Source organism: Numenius arquata, chromosome 23 (genome assembly GCF_964106895.1).
Source record: "Numenius arquata chromosome 23, bNumArq3.hap1.1, whole genome shotgun sequence".
Taxonomy (NCBI): domain Eukaryota; kingdom Metazoa; phylum Chordata; class Aves; order Charadriiformes; family Scolopacidae; genus Numenius; species Numenius arquata.
In genome coordinates, this window is record NC_133598.1 from 4,494,257 (window position 1) to 4,509,415 (window position 15,159).

The window sequence follows — 15,159 nt, forward strand, 5'->3', positions numbered from 1 at the left end:
GGGGGGTCGGTCTCTTCTCCCAAGTCACAGGCGATGGACAAGAGGAAATGGCCTCAAGTTGCCCCAGGGGAGGTTCAGATTGGGTATTAGGAAAAATTTTGACACTGAAAGGCCTTGGAATGGGCTGCCCAGGGAAGTGGTTGAGGCCCCATCCCTGGAGGTATTTAAAAGAGGGGCTGACATAGTGCTTAGAGACATGGTTTAATGATGTTTGTTATCAGAATTAGGTTGATGGTTGGACTCGATGATCTTAAAGGTCCCTTCCAACCTTGACAATTCTATGATTGTATATTTCAGTATCCTCTGTTTACGTGGCAGTTAATAAAAATTGCAATTTAGTTTTTACCCCTTTCCTTCTCTTTCTCCTTTCAATTTCTCTGTTCCTCATGGAGCTGGGTTCACTTTCTGTCCACAGTTCTGGATCAGCTTCCACGGAGAAAGCTGTCACACCTGTGTTCTGGTTAGACTTTTGAGGGGCTGATGCCTCCTGCCATCGCAAATCAACCTGCTTCATGTTTGGGCCTTAAAATCATTATATGATCCATTTGTGTGTTTTTGTCTGTGCCAGAGTTTCATCGTGAACTAACCTTTTGTTCTTTCTTGTGCAGAATGATGTAAGGATAAAGTTTGAACATAACGGGGAAAGACGGTAAGTCTCTCTTCACTGCTTTGGTTCTTTGCTTAGTAGCATAATTTAGTCATCAGTAATTTAGGTTCCTTGTTGCTGAATGAAAAACACACAGTAAAGGCAACAAGGAGCAGGTTATACACAACTTGGTTATTTTTAAAAATCAGTGTATCATATAACACTTTTCTTCGATGTGTTTTGATAGTATCTATTTGTGAGTGAATTGCAGCAATATTAAACAAGCTCTTCAGCCTGAAAGAAATTCAACCTGATAGGAACACATCTGAAATAAGACTATTTGTTTCATTTAACTAAAACCAAATGAAACTGTTCAAATTAGTGTCATTCTTTTCTAGTTTCTCATTTCCTGATGACCTGTCACTATCCCTGTCCTGCTGTGACTGGGCAACAGATAGAGCAAGGGAAGATTTTTGTCATTGGTCTAAAAGTTTCCCTGTTATTTCCTTTGATACTTAGTTTTGAGATGCTTTCTTTTACAAAAACCAGAATTAACTCAATTAGCGGTTTTGATGTTTGCAGTATGGTTTCCAATGGATAAAATTAGCTAAGCATTTCAAAGCAGGTCTCAAAAAGCCATCTCACTGAGAGGAACTCTCGATGCTGCTACGGCTGTGGAGGGGCTCTGTGAACCTACAGAAAGGCTCCAAACGTGTTTGCAGCCTCTTTAAGGCTGTTCTTGAGCTCTCACTGAGGGAGAAAAAAGGGATCTCGAGGCAGGTTCCAGTTTCCTTTTTCTGAAGGAATTAATTGAATTGTAAGCATGAATTTATCTGCTGCTCCTCACAGACATCCTATGGGAATCCTTTGGTTTCTCCCATCCCAGACAGTGCTTTCAACATGAAGTAGTTCATGGTTTCATGATAAAATGCAAATTTAGTGTTGATACAACTTGCTTTGCTGTACTATGTAGTGATCCCAACAGCCTGTTACTAGCAAAGGTTACAGGCTGAGCTGCTTAAGCTCCTCCTCAAGTATCCTCCTCTGCCATATTAAGGGCTTTTTGTTAAAACAGAAAAGCAGAGGCATTCTTTGTTGAGAAAGCAGAGAATAATTTGTAAAGTCTTCCTCAAAAATCGAACTGTTTCATTCCCCTAAGTACTACGTGGTGAATTCTGTCACGAAAAAAACCTGACTTTTGGGCCTTGAGGAGAAAAATAGAAAAGTAATTGTAGCTGGGATCTGCTGCCGCCTTTATCAGCCAGGTCTTCTCAGCGCTCTGCTGTGTCACAGGCATTGTGTGCGCTACAACGACCCCACTGTGTGACATGTCACAACTGCTTGTGATACCGTGTTAGGACAAGGTAACTCAGAAGCAGAATCTTGTCACCGCAGCCCTATCATCTTGCCTGTCTTCTGCTCGAGGGCATTCAAGATGGCACAGAGCTCAGGGGAGAAGAAAGGTTGGTTTTTTGTTTTTTTTTTTCTGCAGGAGCATTAAAATGAAAAGGTTGATTGTGTGTTAGTCTAATTATGCAGTTACGCTCGCCTGAATTCCCCATTCCCAAAGTGGTATGCAGTTACAGACAGCAGGCTTGCACCGAGAATGTAAGTGTGTGTGCTTGGTTTCAGAGGAGCTGCCAGATCTAACCACAAATATTTAAGGTGGTCAGGCAGGAATGGGCTCCTTAAACCCTGCAGTCCATGATTTTGTGTTAGAAGAGCGCGCAGAGTTTTTTAAACTAATAGAATTTGTGGCACCTGAGAACAGCTCTGCTTTTTAATGCATTGAGTGTAGAATGGAAGCCTTTATAAGGGACTTCGGCTCAACTGAGAGCTAAATTACATTTGTACGGTGCCAGAGTACTATAATTTCATGGATGGGTTTCTTAGTAATATGTAGAAAATGTTATTGTGGGCTGCTTTTTAACAGGGACAATTATTTCTAAATAGCTGAATGTTGTAGGTCTGGGAGCAAGATGAACCCTTCCTGGGAAGGGGCTAAGAAAGCCAACTAACTCTAGAGCTATTTAAAAGAAAAGCTGCGTATCGTGCAAGGATGCTGAGTGCTGGCAGAGCAGCTGGATGGACGTTTTGGGCACTAACCATCCAATCCAAAGCACGGATTCAGCACGAAGTCGTGTGAGCTTCCCCAGAGGTGATTCAGGGTTTCAGTGAGCTCAGAGAGTCGTCCCAGTGAGCAAGAAGAAGTTTCTGTGGTCCATTCAGGTCTTCCTAGTTCTGTCTGACAGGAAAACTGTTAAGTGCTGCTGATAATCAAGATTTTTCTGGTAGCGTTTCAGCTCTGGCAAAGCGGAGTTGTTCCGAGTTGCAGGGGTTGAGTATGCAGATATCCAAGGAGTCCCGGAGCTTGCCAAAGGCTGTGGCCCCAAGCAGTGAGTTGTCAGTCATGGAAATGCAGTGTGGTCTCATTGCCCGTGGAAGCAGATGGCGAGAAGTCTGGTTGCAGGGGCCCCAAGGCAGGAAGAACCGACCATCTGGGCCTTGTGCTGCAGAGAGAGATGAAAAGCGGGTTTCTGAGCAGGAGATGTCCTTGGTTTGCTAGAACAGCAGGTTGGAAAGTATAGTTCACACTCGAGTCCTCCAGTTCTTGACCCAGGATATTTGACTCGCTGATTCTTCTGAAGAGGGTGAAAATCGTCCTTTTCCACGGCTGTCGAGGTAGTGACTTTCTGAGTACTTGGCATCTTCCTACAAAAGAACATTCCAGCAAAATAAACAGTTTTAGATGCGTTGCTGGAACTTCATATTACTACTTTGCCTAAAGCATTAGAGTTTCTATTCGAAGGTAGGCAAAACGGTAATAAAAACCCAACAAAGAAAAGTATGTTGTCATTTTCTGAAGAGCATGTGTGTGCCCCGGGATTCCGCAGGGTGGCCCTGGGACGGCTGTGCTGGTTGCTATTTTTGATTTCTTGAGGCCATTTATGTCTGAGAGTCTAAAACTCCTGCCATTCAGCTGGTGAGGAGATAGCTCAGGGCTGGAAGTGGGAGGTCGGTGTGTTAGAAGGTCTGGGCTCAGGAAAGGGATCAGAATAATTTACATTTGTGTATATTTTGTGTGTCAGTCCATGAAGGTGCCCAGAGATGCATTACATATGAATAATACACGAGGGAGGAAGCGTGAGAGTATGAGACATGAATATTATGCTCAGATATCTGTCTTCTATGAATATTCTGAATTATTGCAAGTCAGCTGTGCCATATCTATTAGATGTCTGTAATTTTTAAAAAAAGCAATTTTTTAAAAATAAAGCAAGCTGAGATTGACAAACAGTTGCCCAGTTCCAGTCAGATTTGCCTTCAACTCTTGAGAAGAAGCCCCTGCTGTGTTGCATAGGATTTGAGGGATAACGGCAGAGCCTGTAGCGAGTCTGGGGTTCGGATGTTTGGGGATGTTTGAGCTGGGCACGCAGAGGGCTAACGTGGAGCTAAGGCCACTGGCCACCTTTGGGAAAGAGGGTTTTCAGATTCCTTTGTGTCCCTCTGGTGCCTTCCCACAGGAGTCAGGAGTAACTTTGCTGTGGGAATGCTTGTTGAAACTTTTCAACTGGAACACGTTTTGGAAATTTTTAGGGAGTGAGTTGCGAGCTTGGCTACTGGAGAACTTAAACCAAATCATTTTTTGTTCTTTGGGCCTTCTGCAGCTTTTAATTCAACTCTCACTGAATGTATTTGTTTGTGTTTTGTGCCTGAGGCAGTATTCTTTACGCCAAAGTGCATAGGAGATTTGTATCCTGTAATGTGAAAGAAATTTATTCAGTAAAGGATACTTTTCTATCCAGGGACAAAGGAATTGTATTTGAAATCTTCAGTTGAACATTGCATTCTGACAAACCATTTGGAAATGGACCAGAGATGAAGAATTCCTTGCTAAAATAGTTAATATCAGTTCAAATTAGAAAGGTTCGCTACCTACTTGAGGATGAAAGGAGAACATTCAAATGTTTTTTTAATGGTTCAGGCATCTAATTCGATTGCGTTGTCAAGTATGTCTCTGAATTCAATCAGCGATTCTCTTTCGTTCCAGAATTATCCCATTTGTCCGTCCCGTGCGCTATGAAGACGTGCAACAGAAAGTGAAAACAGCCTTTGGACAGCCACTGGACCTCCACTACATGAACAATGAGGTACGGAGCCTCATTACCAGTGCTCAGAACCTGTAACGCTCTCTGTGGGTGACACCTCCTTTTCCCATCCCAAATTCTCTACACATAAGTTTAATTTTCAGTTCTTCCCTTTAATACAAACCATAGCTCAGTCACTCTGCTCCAGGGAAAACCTGCTGATAGTGACAAAACATCACACAGTGTTGTATGAACATCAGCATCTTGCTTCCTTGTACTGGTGGGTTTTGGGAGACTGTCCTGGGGAAGTAAGAAAAAGTATTTGAAGTATTGTGACTGTTGACTGTTCGAGATGCGACTGGACTGTAGAATAGAGAGTGTCTGAGCATAATTCCATGGGGTCTTACTACCAAATTTAAAATTCTTCTTTGATTCCCTCTTTCAAAGTCTTAATCTACTTCGTACTATCTGAAACCCAATTTTCACTTGCTCGTTAAGTCTGGATTCGTAAGTATTCTGCGCCAGTGTTCTCATCAGGGAGTCAGGGGCCCATGTCTGACTTGTTCTTTGCAAACAGCAAGCTCAGGTAGCAATTAATGGTTTTGTGGATGGTGTCTTGGGAGAAATTTGCATAAGGGCAGCCATTTCTCTGATGGCATGGGAGGAAAACCTTGTAAAAAAGGACAGTAAAACAGTATTGTAGTGAAAATCTGTGGAATAATTGAATAATCAGAATCCTATCTTTTATTCTGATTGTTTTTTCCTAATGTTTGTTTCAATACCTATCGTGGAATTAGACTTATTTTTTTCTGTCTTTCCTAATGATTTTTTTTTTCTTCTTCTTTATTTTGCAGCTCTCTATTCCTTTGAAAAATCAAGATGACCTGGATAAAGCAGTAGATCTCTTAGACCGAAGCTCTAATGTGAAAAGCCTTAGAATATTATTGCTGTCTCAGGACAGAAACCATGTAGGTAACAACTTCTGTCCCTGCAGGAAAATGATGGTTTTTACCCTTAAGTCTCTGAAATGTGATCGTTGCCTTATCTGAGAGTAACAGGGATTAGTAAAATCACTCTTCGCAGACACAAATGCATATGTTTATCCTCTTTGCTTTGGCTTAGTTATAGATATCTTTTTTTTTTCTTTTTTTTTTTTTTCCTGGCTTCAGCAGCTGTTCAAGGACTAAAACATTGCAGCTTTTAAAGCTGTAATATGAAGGCCATTTTATATCAGGTACCCAATGACTGTATTCAGAAAACACTTAATGAGTTTGGTTCGTAGAGAACTTTTTTTTTACCTTTGATTAATAGCAGTGTTGAAAGTGCCTGTAATTATCTTGCCTGAAGAAAGCACAGGTTGTCCTTGAAGACAAGCAATTAGCACTTTTTTCCTGGGTGAGAAGCCTGAGGACATCTCCCAATGATTTTTCAATTCTGTAGCCTATTGCACTGAATCCAGCCTTACTCTTAGTAAGAATCTAAGTTGCTTTTAGCTAAATAATGGTGTATTTACACCTAAGATGAATTTGATTGTGTCTTGGTTCACTCTCCTATAGCACGGGTGGCTGTGGCAGTGTCAATGCAGTTTTCAGCAGAAAAGATCATAACTTGAGATAAGTCTTAAAGTCAAGTTCCCAAAGCTGCCTGTTTTGGGCAGTGAATTGAGCTGCAAGCTGAAGAGGGCAAAAAAAGTCAGGAGTTTCCCTTATTCCTGATCTGTGAGTGGAGAACTTTGTTCACTCCATCAATGTCTTTTTTTTCAGAATTAAGGTCATAAAGTTTTTCAAGCCGAAGACCTTGATAGCTTAGATATTTTATTCGCAAATTACTGAATTCTCTTCAAGAGTGTGACACAAAAACCTGCTTTGTCTTGAAAGCCCTACTGGTGGTAGCTTGTTGATCTTGAATGTTCCCTGCTCAAGTTCTGCAGACTCTGAGCTCAAACTCTTGAAACAATCACACCTGTAGTTCTTGGAACTGTCAGGACAACTTACATGTACTTCTCGCTATTGTTGAATTTGATGCTCCATGTTAATAGAAATACAAAGACCTTCAGGAGTGTTAACTGCCCTTTCCCAAATGACTGGATGCCAAAAGCTGGAAAGGTGTAGGAGGGGATGATGCTGTTCCTTGTCCTGTGCCCTTTCCCTAAGCGTTCGTTCCTGGCTGCTCTGAAGACAATACTTGGCAAGAAGGCCTTTGGTCTGACCTAGCGTAGTCAGACTTTGTTCTGCGTTGTCAGGAAGCTGTAAAAGGTGGCCTCAACTTTTGGTAGAACACAGTAAAACAAACCTATTTTACAGCCCTCTATTAATTTCAGTGTCTTCAGGCGGCAAATCAGATGTTAGATGATACCATCTAAACTTTACTTTACATAAGCCACCTAGTAAATCTCATCCTACACCAGCCGGTAGCCAGTACTGTGGTGTTGTCCTTTTATTAGCTGTTTTTTCCTCTTTTGCTCAAAGCAGAAACAAACAGCGAAGTCTTCAGTAAATGCCACTGTTTCCCCCCTCTCCTCCGACTTCCTCTTCGGCTCTGAGTTGCCTGACAGGAGAGCCCTCCATGTGATAAAGCAAAAGCCCACAAGGCTGAAGGAGGTTTCTTGGCTGCATGATCTCATCCCACTGAGGGAGCGGGAAGCATTATTTTTCCTGAAGTACAGGATGCAGATTTTGTTTTGGTTGTGCTCTTTTCTTTTTCTGGGGATGGAAAGGTAATGCCGTGACTTTGGCACAAATATATATATATAAAACAAATTAACTTTACAGCAGTAGCTGTATGACTAGCACAGAGAGCCTATGTTTGTGAATAGCATTTATGTTAATTATATTAATTTTCTTGTGCCTCTTTCTGTGGCTCATTTGTGCTTTCTTTTATCAAGCAACTCACTTGTGTTGTCAGTCCTTTCTTTCTGTTTAGAAACTAATGGGAAGAACTGGTGAAGTTGAACACCTAGAGTTCTAAAGCCAGACTGTCAACGTAAACGGTGGGACCTCTGCAGCCTTTATTCAGCTCCCATGAATCTATTCATGGGAGAGTTTATGTAATTTAAATCAGGCTCCCTCCTTACTCTGTGCAAGGGTAAATGCGTATTAAAAGAGCAACTATTCGATACTGTACTCTTTGTACTCTTCACTGGGTAAAAAACTGGCTGGATGGCCATGCCTAGAGAGTTGTAATTAATGGGGTGAAACCCAGTTGGCGGCCGGTCACCAGTGGTGTCCCTCAGGGCTCAGTTTCAGGGCCAGTCTTGTTTAATATCTTTATTGATGATCTGGATAAGGGGGTTGAGTGCACCCTCAGTAAGTTTGCAGATGACACCAAACTAGGTGGGAGTGTTGATCTGCTTGAGGGTTGGCAGGCTCTACAGAGGGACCTGGACAGGTTGGATTGATGGGCCAAGGCCAATGGGATGAGGTTTAATAAGGCCAAGTGCCGGGTCCTGCATTTTGGTCACAACAACCCCAGGCAACGCTACAGGCTCGGGGAAGGGTGGCTGGAAAGCTGCCCGGCAGAAAAGGACCTGGGGGTGTTGGTGGACAGCCAGCTTAACATGAGCCAGCAGTGTGCCCAGGTGGCCAAGAAGGCCAACAGCATCCTGGCCTGTATCAGGAACAGCGTGGCCAGCAGGAGTAGGGCAGTGATGGTGCCTCTGTACTGGGCACTGGTGAGGCCTCAGCTTGAGTGCTGTGTTCAGTTCTGGGCCCCTCACTACAGGAAGGACATGGAGCTGCTGGAGCGTGTCCAGAGGAGAGCCACCAAGCTGGTGAGGGGTCTGGAGAACAAGTCATAGGAGGAGAGGCTGAGGGAACTGGGCATGTTTAGTTTGGAGCAGAGGAGGCTGAGGGGGGACCTCATTGCCCTCTACAACTCCCTGAAAGGAGGGTGTAGAGAGGTGGATGTTGGCCTCTTCTCCCAAGGGAGTAATGACAGGACCAGAGGAAACGGTCTGAAGTTGGGGCAGGGGAAGTTTAGATTAGATATTAGGAAGAATGACTTTCCTGCGAGAGTGGTCAGGTGCTGGAACAGCCTGCCCAGGGAGGTGGTGGAGTCGCCATCCCTGGAGGTATTTAAGAAACGTGTAGACATGGCACTTCAGGGCATGCTCTAGTGCCCGAGATTGTTGGTTTCTGTCTGTTTGGGGTTTTTTTGTTTTGGTTTGGGTGTTGGCTTTTTTTATTTATTTTTTTTTTGTGGTTGGACTCAATGATCTCAAAGGTCCCTTCCAACCAAGAAGATTCTGTGATTCTGTGCGATTCTGTGATACTTCACTTTTTTGATTTTGTGGCCTCACGCTTTATTTGCCAGTCATATTCCTATAATGTTCAGAAGTCAGAATTAATTTCCTTGGGGTATCTTTGGTTCTGCTCATCTCAATAAAGTAAGTTAACATTAGTTAAATTCTGTAACATACAAGAGGAAGAGAATATTACTTCCTCTTGTAAAAGTAGGTGCTTTGAAGAAGATTGAAATTGGAAGTGTCCATGTGTATTGAGCCCCTGCTTTGACATGCGTAGGGTCTCATTTGCTTGGGGAAGGTTGGCAGTTCACAGTATTTGTGTGTTCAGACCTTAATGCACCATCATCCTCAGATAGTTGGTGGCCTGTTAAGAGCCCACATTCCCTGTATCATCCATGGAGAGAGCACAGAGGTGTTGGCTGCCTGAAGCTACATATTTCCGGGGGGGCACCTGGGGGGCACAATTCTCTCAGGCAGCATCCTATTGCCCTAAATCGCAAAACAGTCCTGCAGTTCCTCTGCCTACAAAGCCAGCTGGAGTTACCGCTTCTATCGTTCTCAACAAATGGAGAAGTCCTTTGTGTCTCCTTTCATTCCTCTTCCTGATTTGAATGAGAAGATGACACTGTGGAAAAATGATCTTTTTAGATTATGTCTATGTACGTTCAGGGAAGGGTGAATAAGAGCACCACAAGCAGCATTCATCTTGACATCTCCAAATTCTTTGTGCTCTCTGGAATTTATTTCCACTTAAACTGTCTGAATTGTCAGTTTACTATTTTAAAAATTGTGAGGAGTCAGGCTGCTGTCTGACTGCTTCTGAAAGAATGGAAGATTTGTAATTTACCTCTGCTGGCCAAGGAGGCTGATAGAAATCATAGGTTCTTCCATGGTCTGGTCCCTGGTATGAACCCCTTCCTGTTGGTTTCATGGGCAGCTGCTAATGGAAGATTAACATTGAGACTTGGGAATCCTGCATTCCATTGAGGCTGGAGGGCAGCGGGCTCTAGTTGTTCAACTCCTGTTTTACGCAGTAACTTTGAAGCTTGCTCTCTTGCTGCCTTTAATTGTTTATGTTCTGTGAAGTTAATAAGATTTCAGGCTCTAGAACAGTTTCTCAGCTACTACTGTTTGTCTTGCTACTAAACATAATGATATTTTTGAAACTACGGCCAAACTGCTTGAGCTCCTCAGTCTCATTTTATTTTATTTTTTTTTTCATTTTACCCAACAGACCAGTTCTTCACCCCATTCTGGACTGCCCAAACAAGTCAGGATTAAAACTTCCCAATCTGTGGGGGATGTGAACGTACCCTACCAGCAGCCAGAACCCAGAAGTAGGCATCTGTCTGTCAGTGAGTATTTCTGCCACTTCTGCTTGTCTTTGCTTTGTGAAATGTATCTTTTGGGCACTAGCGTTTATGGTACAGCTTTATGAAAGCCATGAGAAATTAAAAGGTTATTCGAGGACAAGGCAGTTCATTTTCAAAAGCTCTTAATATGTTTACAGTAGAATGTTTCAAAGTTCCTTACTGAGTTGTTGAACAGCTGAGGAGCTGCTAAAGGGGATGTCCTAAAGCCAGATTCATTGAGGTTAGAGATTTGGAAAGCTTACGTGAGTCCATTAAGCTTTTTATTTAGATTGGCAATTCCAGTTCATGAAACCTAGATTTGTTTGGGGCTGTTTTTTTTTTTTTCTTTTTATGTTGGGCTTTGGAATCTGTCCTCACTCCTGTAATCAAGCATTTTAGTAGCAGCACAGGAATTGCCACTGCATGTCTAAGCAGTGCCCTATGTTCCGAGGTCCCTCACCTTTCACTCCTAATTACCAAGGCTAATATCGTAGGTGATTGGCACAGCTGCACAAAAGATAATGAGAAAAGTCAGAGTAATATGTACCTTTATCTCAGTTCCTTTGTGTTTCTGTTAGCTTAGTGAACTCACGTTTAGTGGACAGGTCCGTGTAAGACTCCTGTAGTTTTTATGATTTCTATCTCTGATAGATTTGTCTGACTTGTCCCAATTTCTGTGTTATAACCCCCTGTGTAACTATGCAGTCGTGTTCATATCTGTGGTTGAAGGATGTTCAAAGCTGTTCACTTTTTATATGAAAAACCAAAACATCTGAAACTGCTTCAAAGACTTTTGGGTCCAAAAAGGCAAAAAAAAAAAAAAAGTCTGTGGTTTAGAATCCGACTCGTTGGTGTGAAACTGAGCGAGCAGTGAAAGAGCAGGCAGAAGGTGAGCAATAGTAGGGATCTGCAGTATGAGGGCTAGAGCCTAAGATGATGTTCTACGGAAATTACTTTCACTTTAGAAGTGAGAAAGGCTAAATTTTGCTGGAAACGGCAGCAGAGGATGGCTGTGTTTGTTACAACAACTATTTTAGGGCTTGTCAGACTTAATGTTTCAGATGGCAGGTGCTGCAAATCACGAGGGCAGAACTAGGAGCTGGGAATGTCAGAGGTGGTGTGTTTCCAAGTTCTAAACCAGCTCCCTCTGTGGAAGAGGAGTGCTTTGGTTTCATTAACTGTGTAAACTTGAGGCATAAGCGTTATGGGATTTTTAAACCAGTATTTGCAATGCAATCTTAGTGTGACATAATAAATCCAATTAAACTACAACAGTCTCCATACTGGGGGGGTCCTAAATCGGAGTCAGATCCTCACTGTTCTGACCAAAAAGTAATTGGGAGAGGAAGCTCAGCAGGGAAGGATGTGAGAATGGGACCAGTAGTTCTCAACACCAGACTTGCCAGCAAACCTTACTATATCCTGTCTAGAGGCTGCCAATCCGCTTCTATGCAGTTTGCTTTCATGAAGCAGCAAACAAACAAATAGAGAAGTGCTGAAAGCTTGTGAAGGACGTGACTGAAACTGGGACAAAAAGGGTTTTCCCATCCTTTCTAGTTTGAAGTTAATATGCATAAAAAGAGCAACATTCCTCAGTCCTGTGAAGAAGGCAGCGGTATCTGTGCAAGTCTGAACATCACGTTTCTTTTTTCACAGACAAATTCAATGCCAAAAATATTTTATTTAAAAAAAAAAAAAAAAAATCTTTCTCCTTTATTGGCATTCTAAGGTATCCAAATAATGATGCCAAAGCTAACAGACTGTACCGAGTGTCTGTCGTGGGTAAACTGTATAGTAATAAGGGGCCCCTTTGGTATCCCAGTTGTACAGATTTTTTCCTCTTATCCCAGCTTGTGACGCTTTCTGGTCAGCCTGTCATTCATCAATCAAGAAAGCATCAGTTTTATTTTCTGAACGTGTCAGAGTACCAGACTGTGAAATTACTAAGAGGTCCAGAAGAGCTCTGGTTCTGTCAGAGGTCTGATAGTCATTTGACAAATAGCTCAGTCTTGAATCAATTCTTTCTTCCTTCTCTTCTCCTATCTTTGATTTGGAAAAGGAATGTACTCCTGTTTCCTAGCATTTCAGCCATAGAGATTTTCCTATTCATACCACGTCATGCAATGAAGTCGAAAGCGGAGTTCAACAAAAGCTGTTTGCATGCAGGAGATGTATCTGTGTAGTTCCTGTTGTCTTAAGTGGTCGGGCTTCAAGCCTGCTGTCCCCAATTGAGAGGTTTGGAAGTAAAGATAACTTTTATTTTAAAAAAAAAGTTGCTAAGCATTCTGGCAGCGCTTGTGTTTTTTCCACTCACTTCCTTTGATATACATTGATTTAGTGCCGACTTCCTTTTCCTGCCCAGTGATGGTGGCCCTTCCACAATAGCGGCTGGGCCGGTGCCAGCGGGACGTGGGCTCCCTTTGGCCGGCCATGGCACTGCGTCGGAAAGAGTGAAAGTCTGCTCCCGTGACTCAGAGCCGCCCCAAAGCACGTTCTCTTGTTTATCTCCACGCCAGTTGGCTTGTAACATCACGTGAGCCCTGCAGCGCTGCTTGGAAAATCAGGTGGTAGCTCTAAGCAGTAGATTTTTAATTTTTTTTCTTTTTTTTGCATATAATTCATCCCCCTGTGCACTCTAAGCTGTGCCAACTTTGGGTTGGCTTTTTTTCCCTTCTGCAGTCCTCTGAAAGCTGTGTGAGCTGCTTTTCAGTTAGCTTAGAATCATAGAATGGCTAGAGTTGGAAGGGACCTTAAAGATCATCCAGTTCCACCCCCCTGCCCTGGGCAGGGACACCTCCCACCACACCAGGCTGCTCAAACCCCCATCCAGCCTGGCCTTGAACCCCTCCAGGGATGGGGCAGCCACAGCTTCTCTGGGCAACCTGGGCCAGGCTCTCACCACCCTCACAGCAAAGAATCTCTTTCTAGTATCTCATCTCAATCTCCCCTCTTTCAGTTTAAAACCATTACCCCCTGTCCTATCGATACACTCCCTCATAAAGAGTCCCTCCCCATCTTTCTTGTAGCCCCCTTCAGGTACTGGAAGGCTGCTATGAGGTCTCCCTGGAGCCTTCTCTTCTCCAGGCTGAACAACCCCAGCTCTCTCAGCCTGTCTTCACAGGGGAGGTGCTCCATCCCTCTGATCATTTTCATGGCCCTTCGCTGGCCCCACTCCAACAGGTCCATGTCCTTCCTGTGTTGAGGACTCCAAAGCTGGACGCAGTACTCCAGGTGGGCTCTCACAAGAGCAGAGTAGAGGGGTACTCTGCTTCTGCTGGTGTTTGCCTTCACTCTGTATTACGATAACTTCTGTAGAAAATATTTTCCTTGGGAGAGTGCTGATCTTTACCCATCTTTCCTAGCACCTGAGTACACACAGTTAATTAAAGACAGCATCGTAAAGAGCCCAGCTTGAGAGCTGATCTTAAAATGCTGTCTCTGGCTTCATGGGTGACCTTGAGCACATTGGCTGGGCCACAAGGGTTTCTTGGCACTCACAGTTTAACTTGGTGGGAGCTGCAGGTGGGTAGGTCACTGCAAAAAGGGATTTTGTATCTTCCTGTTTCTAAAGTATCATTTTCTTTGAGGTCTGCAAGGAAAAAATAAATCCTACGGGGGAAGTTTGAAGTTTCTCTCAGTAGGTAGCACAACAGAAACTCTTCAGGTAGTACCATTAACACGTGACGAAAATGCTTTTCTCATCCTTTGGCCCCTAAACGTACTCTCTGTCCATCTACCAATCTCATCCAATTAACACAAATTGCAGAATTGGCCTCTGTGTGGTTTTGCCCAGACTGGTCATAGAATCACAGAATTGCCTAGGTCGGAAGGCACCTTTCAGATCATCTTGTCCAACCATCAGCCAGTTCCCATCATACAGTTTCATTTTTTCACTCAGTAAACCAGAAATTTGGGGGTCATTTACCAAGGTAACAGTGCTCCCATGTGATTCTGGAATTGCTCAGGGTCTGTATAATTAACTCAGGTGACAATGACGAGCAGGGATAGTGCTGCCACTCAAGGTAAATGATACCAGTTGAGGCAAACTTATAATCAAGAGAGAAGATCGGTTGCCCTGACAACCGATTTAGTGGAGATTAACAGCAAAGTGAAGTTCATGCCGGAGTTGCTGTGATCAGAGAGGTCTAGTGTTAGAGGTGAATGTTTGGATTTTGTGCACGCGCAGTCTCATTTCAGTAAGCGTCAATATCAAAAATGTTCTCCTTTCTGGCCCAGGTTCCCAGAACACAGGCCGAAGTTCACCACCTCCTGGATATGTTCCGGAGAGGCAGCAGCGCATCGCTCGGCAGGGTTCCTACACCAGCATAAATAGCGAAGGAGAATTCATCCCAGAAACCAATGAACAGTGTGTAAGTATGAGCATGAAGGTGAAAATAAGCAAGTCTGGCTGCTGAGGAGCTCTCTGCTGCTCTCTGGGCCCTCTTTTTCACTCCAGAATATTCCCCAGCTGCAGTTGCATTAGCACCTTCTGGTACTGCTTTGTTCATTTCAACTATGCTTCAAACTTGTTTGTAGTTGCGTAGTTCAAAGCCTTTGTTGAACCGCCAGGAGCAGTTGCCACGTGCCTTGGGCATTGGCTCTCCAGCTCCGAGTGAGCAGTTTTGGTGTGCGTTACACGCGTATGCCCAGGTTTCCTATTCCTGGGTTTGTGTCACCCTCTTGCATTTGAAACTGCACTTTCCATTCAAAAAAGTCGGAAGCAAGGCCAAAGGGCGACGTGCAGGTGGAGGCAGCGATGCAGCGGCACCAGCAGAGACTCTGTTCCTGAAGTCAGTTGGGATCAAAACACAGCACGAGGCTGACTTAAACTTTCATTTTTCCCAGCAGAGTCCATCGACACCTAAAGCAATATCTCAAATTTGCTACGTC

At 43.6% G+C, this 15,159-nt stretch overlaps 1 protein-coding gene across 1 annotated transcript in view; it reads left to right on the forward strand.

Moving 5' to 3' along the window:
- The window catches only part of MAP3K3 (mitogen-activated protein kinase kinase kinase 3), a 39,063-nt gene that overhangs the window by 10,445 nt on the left and 13,459 nt on the right, over positions 1-15,159 (forward strand). The window contains 7 exon segments of the mRNA XM_074163071.1: positions 609-649; positions 4,638-4,737; positions 5,529-5,642; positions 7,218-7,362; positions 7,365-7,390; positions 10,152-10,272; positions 14,506-14,639. Of these exon segments, the coding sequence (XP_074019172.1) occupies positions 609-649; positions 4,638-4,737; positions 5,529-5,642; positions 7,218-7,362; positions 7,365-7,390; positions 10,152-10,272; positions 14,506-14,639 (681 nt within the window).